Source organism: Paramormyrops kingsleyae, chromosome 8, assembly GCF_048594095.1.
Source record: "Paramormyrops kingsleyae isolate MSU_618 chromosome 8, PKINGS_0.4, whole genome shotgun sequence".
In the NCBI taxonomy this organism is placed as follows: domain Eukaryota; kingdom Metazoa; phylum Chordata; class Actinopteri; order Osteoglossiformes; family Mormyridae; genus Paramormyrops; species Paramormyrops kingsleyae.
The window spans coordinates 12,687,198-12,703,438 of NC_132804.1; the positions used below are offsets into that span (position 1 = coordinate 12,687,198).

General features: G+C 42.2%; 1 protein-coding gene across 2 annotated transcripts in view; it reads right to left on the minus strand.

Moving 5' to 3' along the window:
- Positions 1-16,241, minus strand: part of fbln2 (fibulin 2) — a 55,393-nt gene that overhangs the window by 37,719 nt on the left and 1,433 nt on the right. For both annotated transcript variants that reach the window (XM_023837464.2, XM_023837463.2), the window contains exon 2: positions 5,932-9,190. In XM_023837464.2, coding sequence (XP_023693232.2) covers positions 5,932-9,055 — 3,124 coding nt within the window. In that variant the 5' untranslated portion in view covers positions 9,056-9,190. The remainder of the gene's footprint in view (positions 1-5,931; positions 9,191-16,241) is intronic.

Consider the following 16,241-nt stretch of genomic DNA (forward strand, 5'->3'; position numbering starts at 1 on the left):
AAAAGCACCTCTTTAACCGTTATGCAATAACAAAGCAATTCTGCATGATCATGGGACCTACTTATTCAAAGTGTCCTTCACACAGACAAGTTTTACTTAACGAAGGCTCCATTTTGTAAAATGTACTTCATTCCGCTCCGTGAAGCAATAAAAAGAAAGTAACCAATTAGTGTGTCTACAGTAGAGCAGGAGTCCATGTAGGGTGTTCAGCAGGACAGGATCTAGGCTCACCACAGTGCTGAAGTGGCTAAGTGGACAACGTACACAAATAGAAGGGTGGACGGACTAGTCTGAATCTGCCCTTTCTGCCAGGAAAATGCAAGCTCACCTGCAGAATTACAACCAATCAAGCATAAACTTGGGTCAGAATAGATTTTCTGGGATTTTTGGAGATTTGGGGAGCGGCCGACACGTCTAGCCTGGAGGTGACGCCTGCGTCCTAATGAAACACCCTGTTCGATAATCCATCACCACCACTGAGCACCAGGTGCCGGACTGAGACATCCTAATTCCACTGGGTGTCAGCACCTGATGTGAGCTGGCAGAGTGACAGGGCCCGAAAGGAGCGGAGACAGCGGGCGACTGAGGAACACTATGGATATCAGCACGGCTCTGCCAGCAGCGTGTCGCCATGTGAGGCAACCCAGACCATACATGACAGCATATGAAGATGTACTACATGAGATCACTCTCCAAATCTGACCGCATGGGTCTGTATCCCACAGGAGGGGCAAGACGCTCACATCTGATTCGCTTTTGCTAGGTCTGTAACCCACAGGTGGGTGAAGAAGCTCACGTCCGATTCGCTTTCGCTGCTCTCATCCTTTACCTTCTGTACCCATGTGAAAAAACACAGAAGTGTTTGAATAGTCAAATTGCGCATTTCAGATGTATATAAAAGTAAAATTTTACGTTCTGCTTCACATCCTAAAAGCTCTAAAAACTGGTTATTACAGGTTATATACAGTAAGACTGCCAATGAAAATTATGTTTAAATGATCTTAATGCTGATATAAAACTATCACATGTCTGCCAAAAAGTGCCAGCAACTTCAAACCCTGATGTCACATATATTGATGTCACACGTATTTGCAGCAACCATGAAAATATATACAGATATTTTGACTCAACCTGCAAACATTACAGGTTAAGCTAATCAATGCCCCATCAAATAGTTCAACTAAGTTAATTAATTAAGCAAGCTGGTATCCCAGTAAAGAGTGAGTGTGTATATGTATGTGTATATGTATATTTAATGACTGAGGACTAAAGTGTTTTTTTTTCCTAGACATCCAACAAGTATCAGAGAACAGAAGAGATTATTCATATTTTTTATTATTCATATTATAATTTTTTTATCATTTGCAAATATTATTCTTTTCAATTGTGTTTTTCTGAGCACACATACTCATACTATGTAGATAAATAGCTATTTTCTTTGACAGCTTAAGACTTTTGTACAGTACTGTATATTATAAAACTAATTAAACAAGCCAGTCGAATACTTCACACATATATACTGCAGTGCTCTGTGCGGTGCATCATCACAAATGGCCTTATTTTCCAGACTTGCGGTTCCATAAACAAGATCAACACGACCACTTTTCCTTGCAATTCATCATCAGTTCCGAAAACGAGCCCCTGCTATTGTGCTGTCTTGCATGATGACTTTGTTAAACGCCGCTTTGTACTGCAATCAGCTCACTCCTCACATTTGACCTTCACGCACAGCTAATGGGGTTTATTTCGTATTTAAATTACCGTGCAATTTCAGCATTGCAAACAAAAAAATATTATGCGCAAGAAGATATATTTCCTTCAAAACAATTAGCTTTCTTTTATAAATTTTAAACACAAACAAAAAGGCCCAAAAGGTGGAAGAGCTTACATGAAGTCCACATGCCTTCTGTCCTCTTAAACTTCTGAATGCCACACATATTAACAGCATATATTAAAGTTAGAGAAAGGAACGACACAGTATCTTGTGTTAAACTGTGATTTCAGAGGCTAAAAAATAAAAAATAAATAATAAAAAATAAAAAATCAATATTGAATTTGCAGGGCATCATTTCCCATAAAGCAATGCTGTTGCCTGCTCTGACAGTAATGATGCAGTAATGAATAACATAATGGCATTTCTACAAATTGAATGGCCCTTGAAAGAAGAGTGATAAGGCACTAGCTGTATTAGAGGCGTGTTTAGATGAGGCAAAAGAAAAATTAGCATGAGGAACCTAATACTGTCAGGCCCACAGGAAGATAATGAACAGGATTAAATTGAAAGCTTGCTTCCTTCTCTGTCCACAGTGTATGACTATCTGGGTGATTGCAGACAAATGAGTAAATCTTTACCTGAGTGCTCCGTCGTTTGCGTGTGGAGCGGGAATAGGTGCATAGCAGCCTTTCGCGCAGAAATACAGAACGACACATTTGATCAGAGAATTTCTCTCTTACAAGAGACAGGAACAACAGGGAAAGTCTTTCACATTCTGAATTAATGAGATCAATGCTGTACAACTCCTCTGGTATAGTTTGTCTGTAATATATCTCCAGAAATGAAAGAGATTTGTGGTAATTCAGATTTCAGATCAGATAGTCTGAAGGAATCTTGACAGTCTGTAGGGAACTGGAGAGGATAATCCGACAATGTCAGCGATTTCAGTTAGGAACATTCCGGTCTTCATTCCCAGTCATCAGTGCCTACCTCTTATGAATAAAAATTAGCAAGCATATGGTAGTATTATTTTTTCACAAATTACTCATTTCTACTAACTGTAATAGTGCAATTAAACTTGCAAACCAAACCATTGGACATTTTAAGTTATTTATACAAGGTCTTTCTCCAGCCAGACTTTATAGTAATGCTAGTAGTGTTCTGAAATTTACAATGTATAAAAAAACACGTGAATAAATAGTTGTTGGTTTACAGTGGAAGTAAATAGGTAAAATGAATGAAGCATAGATGAAGGAATTACAGGTTGGTTATACTACGATTTTAAGATGAACAGCTCACTACCATGCAACCAGCCAACAACTGCACATCATTAGTATAAATGACATTTAAACCAACATTAGTTCTTTTTTACCCATTTGTCCATTTGATGAAAATAGCTTAGTTTATACACTCACCTAAAGGATTATTAGGAACACCATACTAATACGGTGTTTGACCCCCTTTCGCCTTCAGAACTGCCTTAATTCTACGTGGCATTGATTCAACAAGGTGCTGAAAGCATTCTTTAGAAATGTTGGCCCATATTGATAGGATAGCATCTTGCAGTTGATGGAGATTTGTGGGATGCACATCCAGGGCACGAAGCTCCCGTTCCACCACATCCCAAAGATGCTCTATTGGGTTGAGATCTGGTGACTGTGGGGGCCATTTTAGTACAGTGAACTCATTGTCATGTTCAAGAAACCAATTTGAAATGATTCGAGCTTTGTGACATGGTGCATTATCCTGCTGGAAGTAGCCATCAGAGGATGGGTATATGGTGGTCATAAAGGGATGGACATGGTCAGAAACAATGCTCAGGTAGGCGGTGGCATTTAAACGATGCTCAATTGGCACTAAGGGGCCTAAAGTGTGCCAAGAAAACATGCCCCACACCATTACACCACCTCCAGCAACCTGCACAGTGGTAACAAGGCATGATGGATCCATGTTCTCATTCTGTTTACGCCAAATTCTGACTCTACCATTTCAATGTCTCAACAGAAATCGAGATTCATCAAACCAGGCAACATTTTTCCAGTCTTCAACTGTCCAATTTTGGTGAGCTCGTGCAAATTGTAGCCTCTTTTTCCTATTTGTAGTGGAGATGAGTGGTACCCGGTGGGGACTTCTGCTGTTGTAGCCCATCCGCCTCAAGGTTGTGCGTGTTGCGGCTTCACAAATGCTTTGCTGCATACCTCGGTTGTAACGAGTGGTTATTTCAGTCAAAGTTGCTCTTCTATCAGCTTGAATCAGTCGGCCCATTCTCCTCTGACCTCTAGCATCAACAAGGCATTTTCGCCCACAGGACTGCCGCATACTGGATGTTTTTCCCTTTGCACACCATTCTTTGTAAACCCTAGAAATGGTTGTGCGTGAAAATCCCAGTAACTGAGCAGATTGTGAAATACTCAGACCGGCCCGTCTGGCACCAACAACCATGCCACGCTCAAAATTGCTTAAATCACCTTTCTTTCCCATTCTGACATTCAGATTGGAGTTCAGGAGATTGTCTTGACCAGGACCACACCCCTAAATGCATTGAAGCAACTGACATGTGATTGGTTGATTAGATAATTGCATTAATGAGAAATTGAACAGGTGTTCCTAATAATCCTTTAGGTGAGTGTATATGAGTATTTGAAAACTAAACTGAAACCATTTCCATAGCAGCAACTTTATGTGATTGTCATAGACAATGATGGTAACAATCATGAAGACCACATTTTCAGTTAAAACAAAGGACTCTTTGGGAATGGGCGGAGCCAGCAGTGTCGACGAAACAGCTGTTTGCCTCGCCTGGACAGTCGCCACACAAAACGATAATCAATTCCTTTCCTTATCTCAATACACTTATGTACAGAAGGAAGATGACTGTGCCATTTCAGGATAGTTCTCTTGTCACTCACGGTGATAAAAAATACAAAGGAATTAACCGCAGTGGAATGTCGACTTCGTTACTGCACTTAGACGGTCAAAACAAATGAACGCTGTGTGTGAATTCCTGCATGACAGTGTAGTACTCCAAGGATTCCTTTTGTTTTAGATAATTAATTTTGTTGGAAAACTATATAACAAGTGCAGAATACTAAATTTATATTGAATGACATAGGATTGTGTGCGTCAGTGTATGTGCCCTGTGATGGACTGGTACCACCTGCTTTATGGCCTGTCCTGCCAAAAGTAGGCTGCAGCCTCACTGTGATCATGTACTGGGCAAGTGATTCAGATAGATGGATGGATGGATGTTTGTATGGATGGATGGACACTGGTCATAGGCCAAGTTGCTCATTTAAATGTAGAAAATAATATTTTTTGGAAACCTTTTCTAAATTGCCATTCCTAAAATTAAATTACTTGCTAATAGGTCCTGGAATCGAATCTACCATCTGGATTTTCGGGATCTTAAGTAAGCTTACATTTTTATCTGATGAGGAGAGTCACTGCCACTGGAAATGTGGCATTTCACCTGCAATTTGCTGAATTATCCAAAATTGCAAAGAAAGGAGTCCATTAGAAATATTCAGAATTATGAGGACTAGCAACTTCAACGCTTAACGCACTGAGCAGCGAGTACATGCAGACTCCTTAGGCTAATCAAGAACTGAAGCATCATAGAATCCAGAGCGGCATTTCTTTCTGAGTAGGGAGCCGGGTTTGCACTCGGAGGATGTGCACAGCAGGGGCAGAGCCTGGCTCCGTGCCTCAGTAAGCGTCTTCTGTTGAATATTTATGCTTGCTGTAAGATTTCCATAGACTAGATATAATCCTCAATCATCATGTGCAAGAGTGAGTCACAATCTGGACTTCCTTCAGTCTGTTTAGAAAAATGAACAGTGAAAACTACAGTATTGGGTTATAAACATTGTTCTGAGAGTGAACCGGACTCACGAGAACCACTGTCTTAAGATTTATGCTTCTCTTTCACTTTTAATTCATGTGATGGGTCCTGATTACTCTTAAAACTGATGATATGTACATGATGGTATTTGGAAAAATCTGCCAAGTGGATAATTCAAATACAGACCTTTCACATTTTCACACAGACCAACAGGAAGGTTTTGAAAAAATATTTCAGATGATTTACAAGGCAGAGACTAACTTCCAGTCTTTCCCTTGGTGTTGCAGTTGTTGCATTTACTGACATTTCAAAACTTTTTTTTTCAGGAAAAAAGGCAAAATATCTTCATGCTTTAAATGAAGAACTTCACACTTACCCTCGTGATGTCTGGAAAGGGACCTGAGAGCGTTCTGTCCATCCTCTTCCTTGGCCTGATGAACATAAGGAGCCTCTTTTGTTTCTTTGATCTTCACTGTCACCGTGGTGGGTGTGCTGGGTTCTGGTGTCTCGGGACGTGTACTGAGGATAGCAGAGTGTCTTTCGTCTCGCCCGGACCCCAACCCTGAGGAGCTGCTCTCTGCTATGTTAGCGCCATGCATGCTTCCATGCTCACGGCCAGCTTCAGATGACAGATGATCTTTTTTGATGAAGTCCATTTCATGAATAATATGCATATTTTTGTGTTTGCTCTCTGTTTCAGAGGACACATTGTGTCTTTTGTTGAGGTTACTGTTCATTTCCTGCACATGACCTCTTTGTATAGTTTTGTGTTTGGGGTCAGCTTCAGACAAGACATCTTTGTTGTTCCGGTTACTGTCCAATTCCTGCACATGACCTCTTTGCATAGTTTTGTGACCTGGGTCAGCTTCAGACAAGACATCTTTGTTGGTCCGGTTACTGTCCATTTCCTGCACATGACCTCTTTGTATAGTTTTGTGTCTGGGGTCAGCTTCGGACAAAACATCTTTGTTGTTCCGGTTACTGTCCATTTCCTGCACATGACCTCTTTGTATAGTTTTGTGTCTGGGGTCAGCTTCAGACAAGACATCTTTGTTGTTCCGGTTACTGTCCATTTCCTGCACATGACCTCTTTGCATAATTTTGTGACCGGGGTCAGCTTCAGACAAAACGTCTTTGTTGTTCCGGTTACTGTCCATTTCCTGCACTTGACCTCTTTGTATAGTTTTGTGACCGGGGTCAGCTTCAGACAAGACGTCTTTGTTGTTCCGGTTACTGTCCATTTCCTGCACTTGACCTCTTTGCATAGTTTTGTGACCTGGGTCAGCTTCAGACAAAATATCTTTGTTGTTCCGGTTATTGTCCATTTCCTGCACATGACCTCTTTGCATAGTTTTGTCACCTGGGTCAGCTTCAGACAAAATATCTTTGTGGCTCCGGTTACTGTCCATTTCCTGCACATGACCTCTTTGCATAGTTTTGTCACCTGGGTCAGCTTCAGCCAAGACATCTTTGTTGTTCAGGTTACTGTCCATTTCCTGCACTTGACCTCTTTGTATTGTTTTGTGTCTGGGGTCAGCTTTGGACAAAACATCTTTGTTGTTCCGGTTACTGTCCATTTCCTGCACATGACCTCTTTGTATAGTTTTGTGACCTGGGTCAGCTTCAGACAAGACATCTTTGTTGTTCCGGTTACTGTCCATTTCCTGCACATGACCTCTTTGTATAGTTTTGTGACCGGGGTCAGCTTCAGACAAAACGTCTTTGTTGTTCCGGTTACTGTCCATTTCCTGCACATGACCTCTTTGTATAGTTTTGTGACCGGGGTCAGCTTCAGACAAAACGTCTTTGTTGTTCCGGTTACTGTCCATTTCCTGCACATGACCTCTTTGTATAGTTTTGTGACCGGGGTCAGCTTCAGACAAGACATCTTTGTTGTTCCGGTTACTGTCCATTTCCTGCACATGACCTCTTTGTATAGTTTTGTGACCGGGGTCAGCTTCAGACAAGACATCTTTGTTGTTCCGGTTACTGTCCATTTCCTGCACATGACCTCTTTGCATAATTTTGTGACCTGGGTCAGCTTCAGACAAAATATCTTTGTTGTTCCGGTTACTGTCCATTTCCTGCACATGACCTCTTTGCATAGTTTTGTGACCGGGGTCAGCTTCAGACAAAACGTCTTTGTTGTTCCGGTTACTGTCCATTTCCTGCACATGACCTCTTTGTATAGTTTTGTGACCTGGGTCAGCTTCAGACAAAATATCTTTGTTGTTCCGGTTACTGTCCATTTCCTGCACATGACCTCTTTGCATAGTTTTGGGTCCAAGGTCAACTTCAGTCAAAAGCTCCTGTTTGCTGACATTACTGTCCATTTCTTTCACTTGACCTCTATGCATAATTTTGTGTTCTTGGTTAGCTTCAGATAAAGTATGACTGTGTTTGTGTTCTTGGTCTACTACATACAACACATCTTTTTCACTGACGATTGAAGGTTCTGTGTTCTCTTTCAGTAGAACAAGACTCTCTTCCTTGTTCCTTACTTTCAATAAATCAACCACTGGTTGACCATTTTGGGTCTCTGGAACTATGTCTCGAGTTGACGTCTCCTGGAGCCCTGGGGTGGCCTCATTCGCCGTCTGGAGACTATCAGTTGCCTTTTCTTTGCTTACCTCGACTTCATGGCTTCCGAATCTCTCTCTGAGCTCTTGCTTTACAATTTCATCAAATCTGTCCAGCAGTGAAGGATTTTCAGATCTTGACACCCAAACTACAGAAGACTCAGTTGGCAAAATATCTTGCGACGGCATATCTGTAGGCAAGTAGTCATAGTCTTCCTCATCTACTCGATGCGGTTCCTCTTCCGCAGGTGGCAAGTTCTCATCAGGAGGAAATCGATGTGCTTGAGACAGACGGTCTTCATTGCCTTCGTGGTCATACATGAAAGGGTTACTGTGGCGGCCTTCAAGTGCTTCGTCCTCACTGGGGGTTGGCAGCATAGGCTTCTGAATTCGCAGCAGGTCGCAGTTGGGAATGGGGTAGCACATGAGAGGTCCACCCTCGTTGGGACAGTGGCAGACCTGACACGGCTCCATCTGGAAAGTGTGGCCCGCTTCAAACTTCTGCCCCCGGTGGGTGCAGCCGATGCGCTTGCACTGTGCACAGCCGTCAGCCGGCTGTGACAGTTCTATGCAGTTGGACGGGACATCGGGGCAAGGAATGAAGTGGCACGTGATCCGGCCGCCGCCTTGGGGGCAGGAACATTCTGTGCTTCCAAAGTCCACAAAGTAGGACTCGCCCTCAGGAACTTTTCCATTATGAAATCCTGCCTGGACGCAGTCATAGTATTGGTAGCCCTCGCATTTGCAACCTGTCTGCAGGCACGTAGCGCAGCAGGCGTCTTGTTCCAGAACCTCCTCGATGCAGAACTTCAGCCGCGGACAGTCCACTCCTGTGCAGTCCTTCTGACACAAGTAGCGGCCAAGACACAGCAGGGATACACACTTGAAAAGCAGGGACTGTATGACCGTCTCACCCGCCATTTCACTTATGCCGCTCCGGAAAGTTCCAAAAATCCGGTATCAAGGCAACCCAACCTGAACAGAGTGCGCCCAAGTGCCTCCCAGAAACGGGCTCGATTGCAGCTCTTTTCATTAATTGATTGCACTTTGGAAAACCTATTAAAGAGAAAAAGAAACTGGTTATAAACCATTTCCCGTGAAGTGCTTTAGGCCGGCCGGATTCTCAAAGTTAAAGTCTACATCTGGCCCATTGAGCTCAGCCACAAGTTCGTACAGAACCCTGACATTAAGGGCACACATCCCCCCACCAGAGATGCAAAGTGTAATTTCACAGATTTTATTGACATTAGAAAGAACCATTAGGAAGTCTTCAGAAAAAGGTCTAATTGAGACGGCAAGCTTTAGAAACCCTGATATATTAAATATAATTGCTTTTTCTGTTTCACTGGCAACAACTTTCAGCCTGAGATATTCCTCCAAGCAGCTGAAAGCACCCTGAAGAGTAGAGCAGTCATGACTGCTGGATTATTTTGCAAAGCAGCATGACGACAGACCCAATTATACCATATTTCTGTACCGACCACTTACATTGGATTTCATTTGGGTATAAAATTAGGTGTTTAGTGTATAACTGTTTTCAAACCCTCTTTTATCCTGAATTGGAAAAGCAGAGTACTCCATATATGTTAAAATAGCACAATAATATAGCAATACACCCATTAATACACTAATTGATTCTTACAGAAAAATACTACTGATATTGTCTGGTGTATGTACTCATTTGCAATAATGTGATGCTTTTTTGCCACTAAGATTTTTTTTTAATATTTTTAAATGAAGATTTAGCGAAGAAACTTCACCAAATTTATTTGTAGCATTGGTAACCACAGAAAATTTTCAGTCTCACATTAAGGTCACCGATTCAGATCTTGTGGTCGACAGAGTGACTTCACTCTTGGGCCCTTGAGCAGGGAGACTGACCCTGTTTTCTCAATTGTACGTTGCTCGGGATAAAAGCGCCGGCTAATTAAAGGCAAGACCCCCTTTATTTCCTCTTTATCATTCCTTAATGGGGGATGAAAAACCATTCAATAACCATTCATTATTCAGAACAAAGTATTTAAATGAAAAACAGAGTAGCAAACATTACTCTCAGATAGTGGAGAGTGGTCTCTTTTCTGGTCCTGCTGTTTGTTGTGTGCCTATTGTATGGTAAAATCAGAAAGTGAGTTTTGTTTGTTCTGGATGCTCAGCTGGGGCCCTTCAGCCACACTTCTGAGCTTTCACGGCAAACGTCCGAAAGGCCCCGCCGTGTCCAGCATGGGCCGCTAACTCCCGCCATCTGAAAGCCTCAGCAGGAGTGCCATGCCGAGGGAGAGACGGCGGCGAAAGGCCACGGGTCCTCGGGAAGAGAGCCATCGGCCACCGCTGAAGGCGACACGGCAGCGGCCTCTCTCCCGGCTTGCGTTTCCCTCCCAGCAGGACGTGATGCGAGTGCATTTCACAGCTCACCGTGTGTTTTGCAGCAGGAGGGACAGCAGTGGGGTGCCAGCGACCTGTGTCACCCACTCGCACAACGTACACGACACGGTGACGGCAACAAATCAGAGGAACGCGCGCTTCAGACCTTACATCACGGTCTTGTGATTTGTTCTATTTGAAACAGTACCTTTAATTTATTAAATCCATTTAAAATGGTTTAGTGAGGAAAGGGCAGCCAAATGTCTTTGGATCGTAGGACATATCTGGCTGGTCCTTGTGTACTGTTGTGCATTCCCAGGCACTGTATTCATGAGTAAGGGTACAGCCCCATGTTGGCTCTCGCCCTCGCTCTGTTTTAGCTGCCCCTGAACTGCCTAATCTTGAAAGGCTATTGTTCTAGTGCATGGCAAGACAAATACAGCAGAAGAAAGCAGGGGTCCCGAGGGAAATAAAGATTCTTAAAAAAAAAAAAAAAGAAACCAACTTAACCTTTCACTGAAAAGCATTTAAATTGCACAAATTACCATTTATGCAGTCTGGCCAATTTCTCACTGTATGTCGTCTCCTTGGTTTGAACACAGACTCCTCTTTCTACATCCCCCTTTTCTCTGCCTGGGAAATGAATGACTAGAGAGACTCGTAAATGCTGTTTGTTTCTGAAGTGCATTTCCAGCTACACTTAGTCCCAACAGTAAACATTCATGACACATATAACGTAGCAGTGACAGAATTGCAAAAACAACGCCCGACTGTAAACAGATATTGAAAAGGGACAGGAATAGGAAACAAACATTTCACAAACATTTATTTACTGACACAGCTAACAAATGTGTCCTAGAACTAACAACACATTAACTAATTACACTTGCAAGTACAGGGATTTAATAAATATACAACAAATGAAAATGCTAAGGACTACAATAGGAACTAAGCACCTTGTAACCAACGATTTTTGTGTTATTGATCTGAAAATGCAGGCTGCACTCTGCATTGCAAATAGACTCACTGCACTATTGTGCGTTATTTTGCATTATATGGTACAGCCCATAAAACAGAAAGAAGTTACTAAGCAACTGCAAGGAGAGAAGCCGGCTTCCCATCCAGCTTCTTAAACCTCACAGTGAAACTGCTGACTGGCTTCTGCTGATGGTTTTACTTTAGTGGTCTAATGATGCCTTAGAAAAGGCCTGCATATTAAGGTAACCTTTTCAGACGCAGTTTACGGTAAAGACAGCGATTACTGGCATTTGTTTTCAATAGCATTATTTTACCTCTTTTGGAAGAAAAAGAACGAAGGAACTCATGGCAAATCCCCCAGTCTGACAAGTGGTGATGAGGTGCAGCACATTTTTGGCAGAACAAATCGATGATGCGTGAGTTTGGATATGAACTGATGAGCTAATGACCAAAAGAAGTGTGAAAAATGCACCCATACAGCAAGTATGAGTTATGGCCATCAGGCATTTTTGGAGGTACTAGGTCCTTGAAGCCCCCAACCCGCCCCCCCCCCCCCCCCCACTGCTTCCCCTAAGTTTAACAACTTTTATGCTACTACTGGTTGAAATGGAGGTTCTGATTCCAGCACATCAGGGTACGACTTCCTGCCAAGAATATACCCATGATGCGTGACATCAGCGGACCCCCCAGTCAAGTTGCACTTGCACCAAAGAATCAGTGAAGCATAAAGAGACTGATTAACAAATAATGATTAAGATTGTAGAGGAAGTGGGTCCAAGCCGCTAGAGGAGGCAGGACCTATATGTCTGAGTGGCTAGTCCCACCTCCTCTACAGTCTAATTGGCTATCTCTCTGGACCAATCATTTTTTGTCCTGACCTCAGAATATTTTTGTGTAAGTAGAACACCCAAGAGGAGAGTAAGCAATGTACTAATCCACATGCAGGGGACACAAAAACACACACAAAGTGCACATTTACATTAGGAAAACACATGGCCCCCTTCACAACTTTGTGTACAAATCACAAAACTCTTCTAGGAACACCGTATCTTAATCATGCGGTGATCATTCCCCCCCCCATTTTTTTTTGGTCTTAATGAGAGGCTGCTGTTTCTTATGCATAAATTAACCTTTTCACGCCTAGCCATACCCAATTTGTCAGAAAGACCAAACACTTTATCCCTAAAGTAATGCCTGTCAAAATACCATCTGTTAACTTGGGAATGCTGCATCGCTGCCTGAATGTCTTCCTGTTTCCATAAATTAGTAGCTTCCTCCTGATGAACAGGCTCCGTTCCACTGGAAAACAATATGAGGCTTAGCCAAATGGAACGCCGTCTCTCATTCTTTTTTTCCCTGCCAAAGGACACATAAACAAAGTTGATGTATGCCGCGTAAACGGCACTGCTGCATGCTATTCAGTGAGCATTTCTAAAGGCCACCGAACTAATCACTTTGTTTTCAAATTTCAATTATATTATGCTGATAGCATAATATCGGTGCTTGGCTTCCAGTCAATTTTTATATGTAATGATAATTGTCATCAAACGGATTTTGCAATAACTGTATGCCTCTCCTTTAAATTAAAAAGACGTGGGGTTGTTGCTGGTGGGCTTCTGTCATAAGATGGGATGACACCAGTCATTCTCCGGGGAGGGTAACTGGAAGTGGAACAGTCATTCAAGCACCAGAGGAGGTGCTTATACAATAAAAGCCAGAGAAAGTTTTTCTTTTTGAGAACGCTAAGGTCATAGGTCAGGCCAAAGTAGCGGGAATCTATTAACGCCAGGCCCTGTCAGCAGTAGTATATTTGGGTTTACCATAATAAGAGGTTCTGCGATTCTTTGCTCTATAGCCTCAAACCTAGCTTATGCCAAGATTTCCACAGGCCTTGGTCGCAAGATTGGAGGGCAAAAGTCGTCCTGTATCAGCAGCCGTATTTCTCCCATCAGACTTCTACTCTCGACCATGCATGCATTTTATGAAAGGCCACTTGTTCCGACGCACCATTCTTCAAAGCTTTCCATCTCCTTTCAAGGCTTCCATTATCCTGTCGCTGTCCAACGTAAACATGAGTGAAAGAGAAAACATTATACGGAAATGAGAAGCGCATTGAAATGCTTATTGGGAAATAAGAAGTCTCCTGTGTTAAAGGCCTTGCAGGTCACCCTAGGCTATGGGAGCTGCTGGGATTGCAGCGACACTCTTGCAATCGCCATGCAAAACAGTGGACCTGACGTCCCTTACGCAGGTAAGAGTCCTGCTTCAAGCCTGCAGTGCGCGCGTGTAAAAATAAGCACATCAGCAGCTCTTTCCATATGTGCTCAGTTAAAACAAGTAACATAACAATGTTGGTCTATGTACAGTTGTCAAAGTAACATGGCCTAAGAATACTGGACAAAAATCTGACACCGGCTGACTGCTGGCTAGACTTTAGTTATTGTCACTCTTTATCGAGCCATGAGATCCCTTTAAAAGTCATTGCTGGGTCTGTAAGCCCTCTTGGAGGCCTGTTTCCATTTTAGCTTGATAAAAGTAACGCTTGAGTCACCTTGGCACCAGATTTATACACGTCACATGTGTTCAATATTCCTAAGTTAGCTTGTCGGCCGGAGTGCATTGATGTCTTGCAGCTGGCTTTTTGATTGAAAGTTACGGCACTAGTGATAATTATTAGCTTAATACTTTATTCAGTGCACATACTGTAATTGCAGCACTTGCTTATATAAACTGCAGTTAAAACTGACAAGACCTTGCTTTTAATACAGTGAGGACAGTTTGTAACCTTGCTACGTAATCAACGAATCAGTGGTCACACCCCGGTGTGATTCGTATTTGAAGACTTGCATGACATTTCACTGAAGAACTATTACTGAATGCTGTCGCCATGGCATCACATGTAATGCTGACATCACCCCTGTGTTATGGCAAGAGTTTAACAGGATCCCTTTCATTCAGGGGCCTAATGCTTTTGCCTGGTGGTAGTATAGGTTACATTGAGGACCGTCACTTAAAAAGTATTTCAAAGACTGCTTAACAGCCTTTGATAACTTGTGAATTCGTTAATTCCAATCAAAAACAGTAGACACGTGTATAAACCACTCACTTAATCAGTGTGTTACTATTGTAAAAGGTCTTTTACACATTAACAAGAAAAACACACATTTTGCTGGATAACAAAATTATACATTAATATTTATTTGCATGTGAATTTTCTATGCAAAATAACAATACTCAAAATCAATCCATCCATCCATCCATTTTCTGTGCCCGCTTGTCCTATTCAGGGTCAGGGTAATATTCAAAATTAAGTAAAACTTTGACTCATTAAAAATATATTCCATAATTTGACCTCATAGTTGCAAACATTACTTATGTTAGGTGAACAAAATCACCTTAATAAGTCACACAATCAGTTAAATGGTCCATGTCAATGTGCATTAGGTGTGGGGGGGCAATATCTGATGACAGATTTCCAGATAAAATCACCAGCATTTGTGAGGTCCCTTAGTCTGGAGCAAAGACATCACGTAGAACAAGACACTTTCAAAGCTATGCAGAGATCAGGCTGTTATCACAAAGCACAGATTAGGAGAGGGATACAAAAAAATCACAGTGCCTGAACAATCCTGTGAATAGTCTATTCAAGAAATAGAAGAAGCATCAGACAGCACAGAACAGAGCACCCAAGCAAGAAGGGGATGCCATTCCAAGGGCAACTGTAACTTAGAAACAGGTGCTGAGTTCAGTAGTTGCAACAGGAGAAAATCAACCATTTCCAAAACACTGCATAAAAGCAGCCTGTTTGGCAGGCAGAGCAGAAGGAAGCCAGTGCTTAAAATTCCATATGAAAGTTCGTTTGCAGCAAAGCACCTGAGGAATCTGGCAAAACAAATAAAAAAACAGAACTTTTGGGAGTTCACAGAGTTATGTTTTAGTGCAGACCCAACATAGCACATCACCCCAGTTAATGCATGGTGGTGGCAGCAATGTGTTAAAGGGTTAATCTTCATCAGCAGAGACTGGAAAGCATGTCAAGATGGAAGGACAAATGGACAGTGCAAGATGTAGGGAAATACAAGACGAAAACCTGTTTCAGTCTACTAACGACTTAAAATTGGGCTGAAATTCCATCTTCCAGCAGGGCAACGATCCTAAATGCAAGGCCAAAGCTACCCGGGAGTGTCTTCAGAAGAAAGTCAGTGTCCTAGAGTGACCCAGTCAAAGTCCTGAACTGAATCCAACTGAGAATCTGTGGTGAGACTGCTGTGATCTCCAAGCAACTTGAGAGAGTTTGAACGTATGTGCCAACAATGGGCAACATTACACAAAATTGCATTAAAGCAGTGGTAGACACTTACCCCAAAACACTTTAAGCTGTAACTGCTGCCAAAGGTGCTGGCACCAAATACTGAGGAATTTTATGTTTTTTTATTGTTTTCATAATGTAAAACTGATGCTGACAAATTCATGTTCAATATTATTTTGTATTAAAATACCATGCAGAAGAAAATTATTTGGTTATCTAGTAAAATGTCTGATTTTCCGTTTAACAAATGAGTAATACTAAGAACTGTCCTTGTTTACTCATCGTATGTCGTACAAACAATTACAGAATCAGGACTTCCCAGCCTGCACTATATGTCTGGAAGACGTCCTTCTGTTGCATTGGAAAACGAAAGACTCTCTGTTATCAATACGCGCTTACGGGCAATTTCACCAAAAAGCTCCCACATAGAGGTGTCATCAATTTGCATATGCAAGAAAC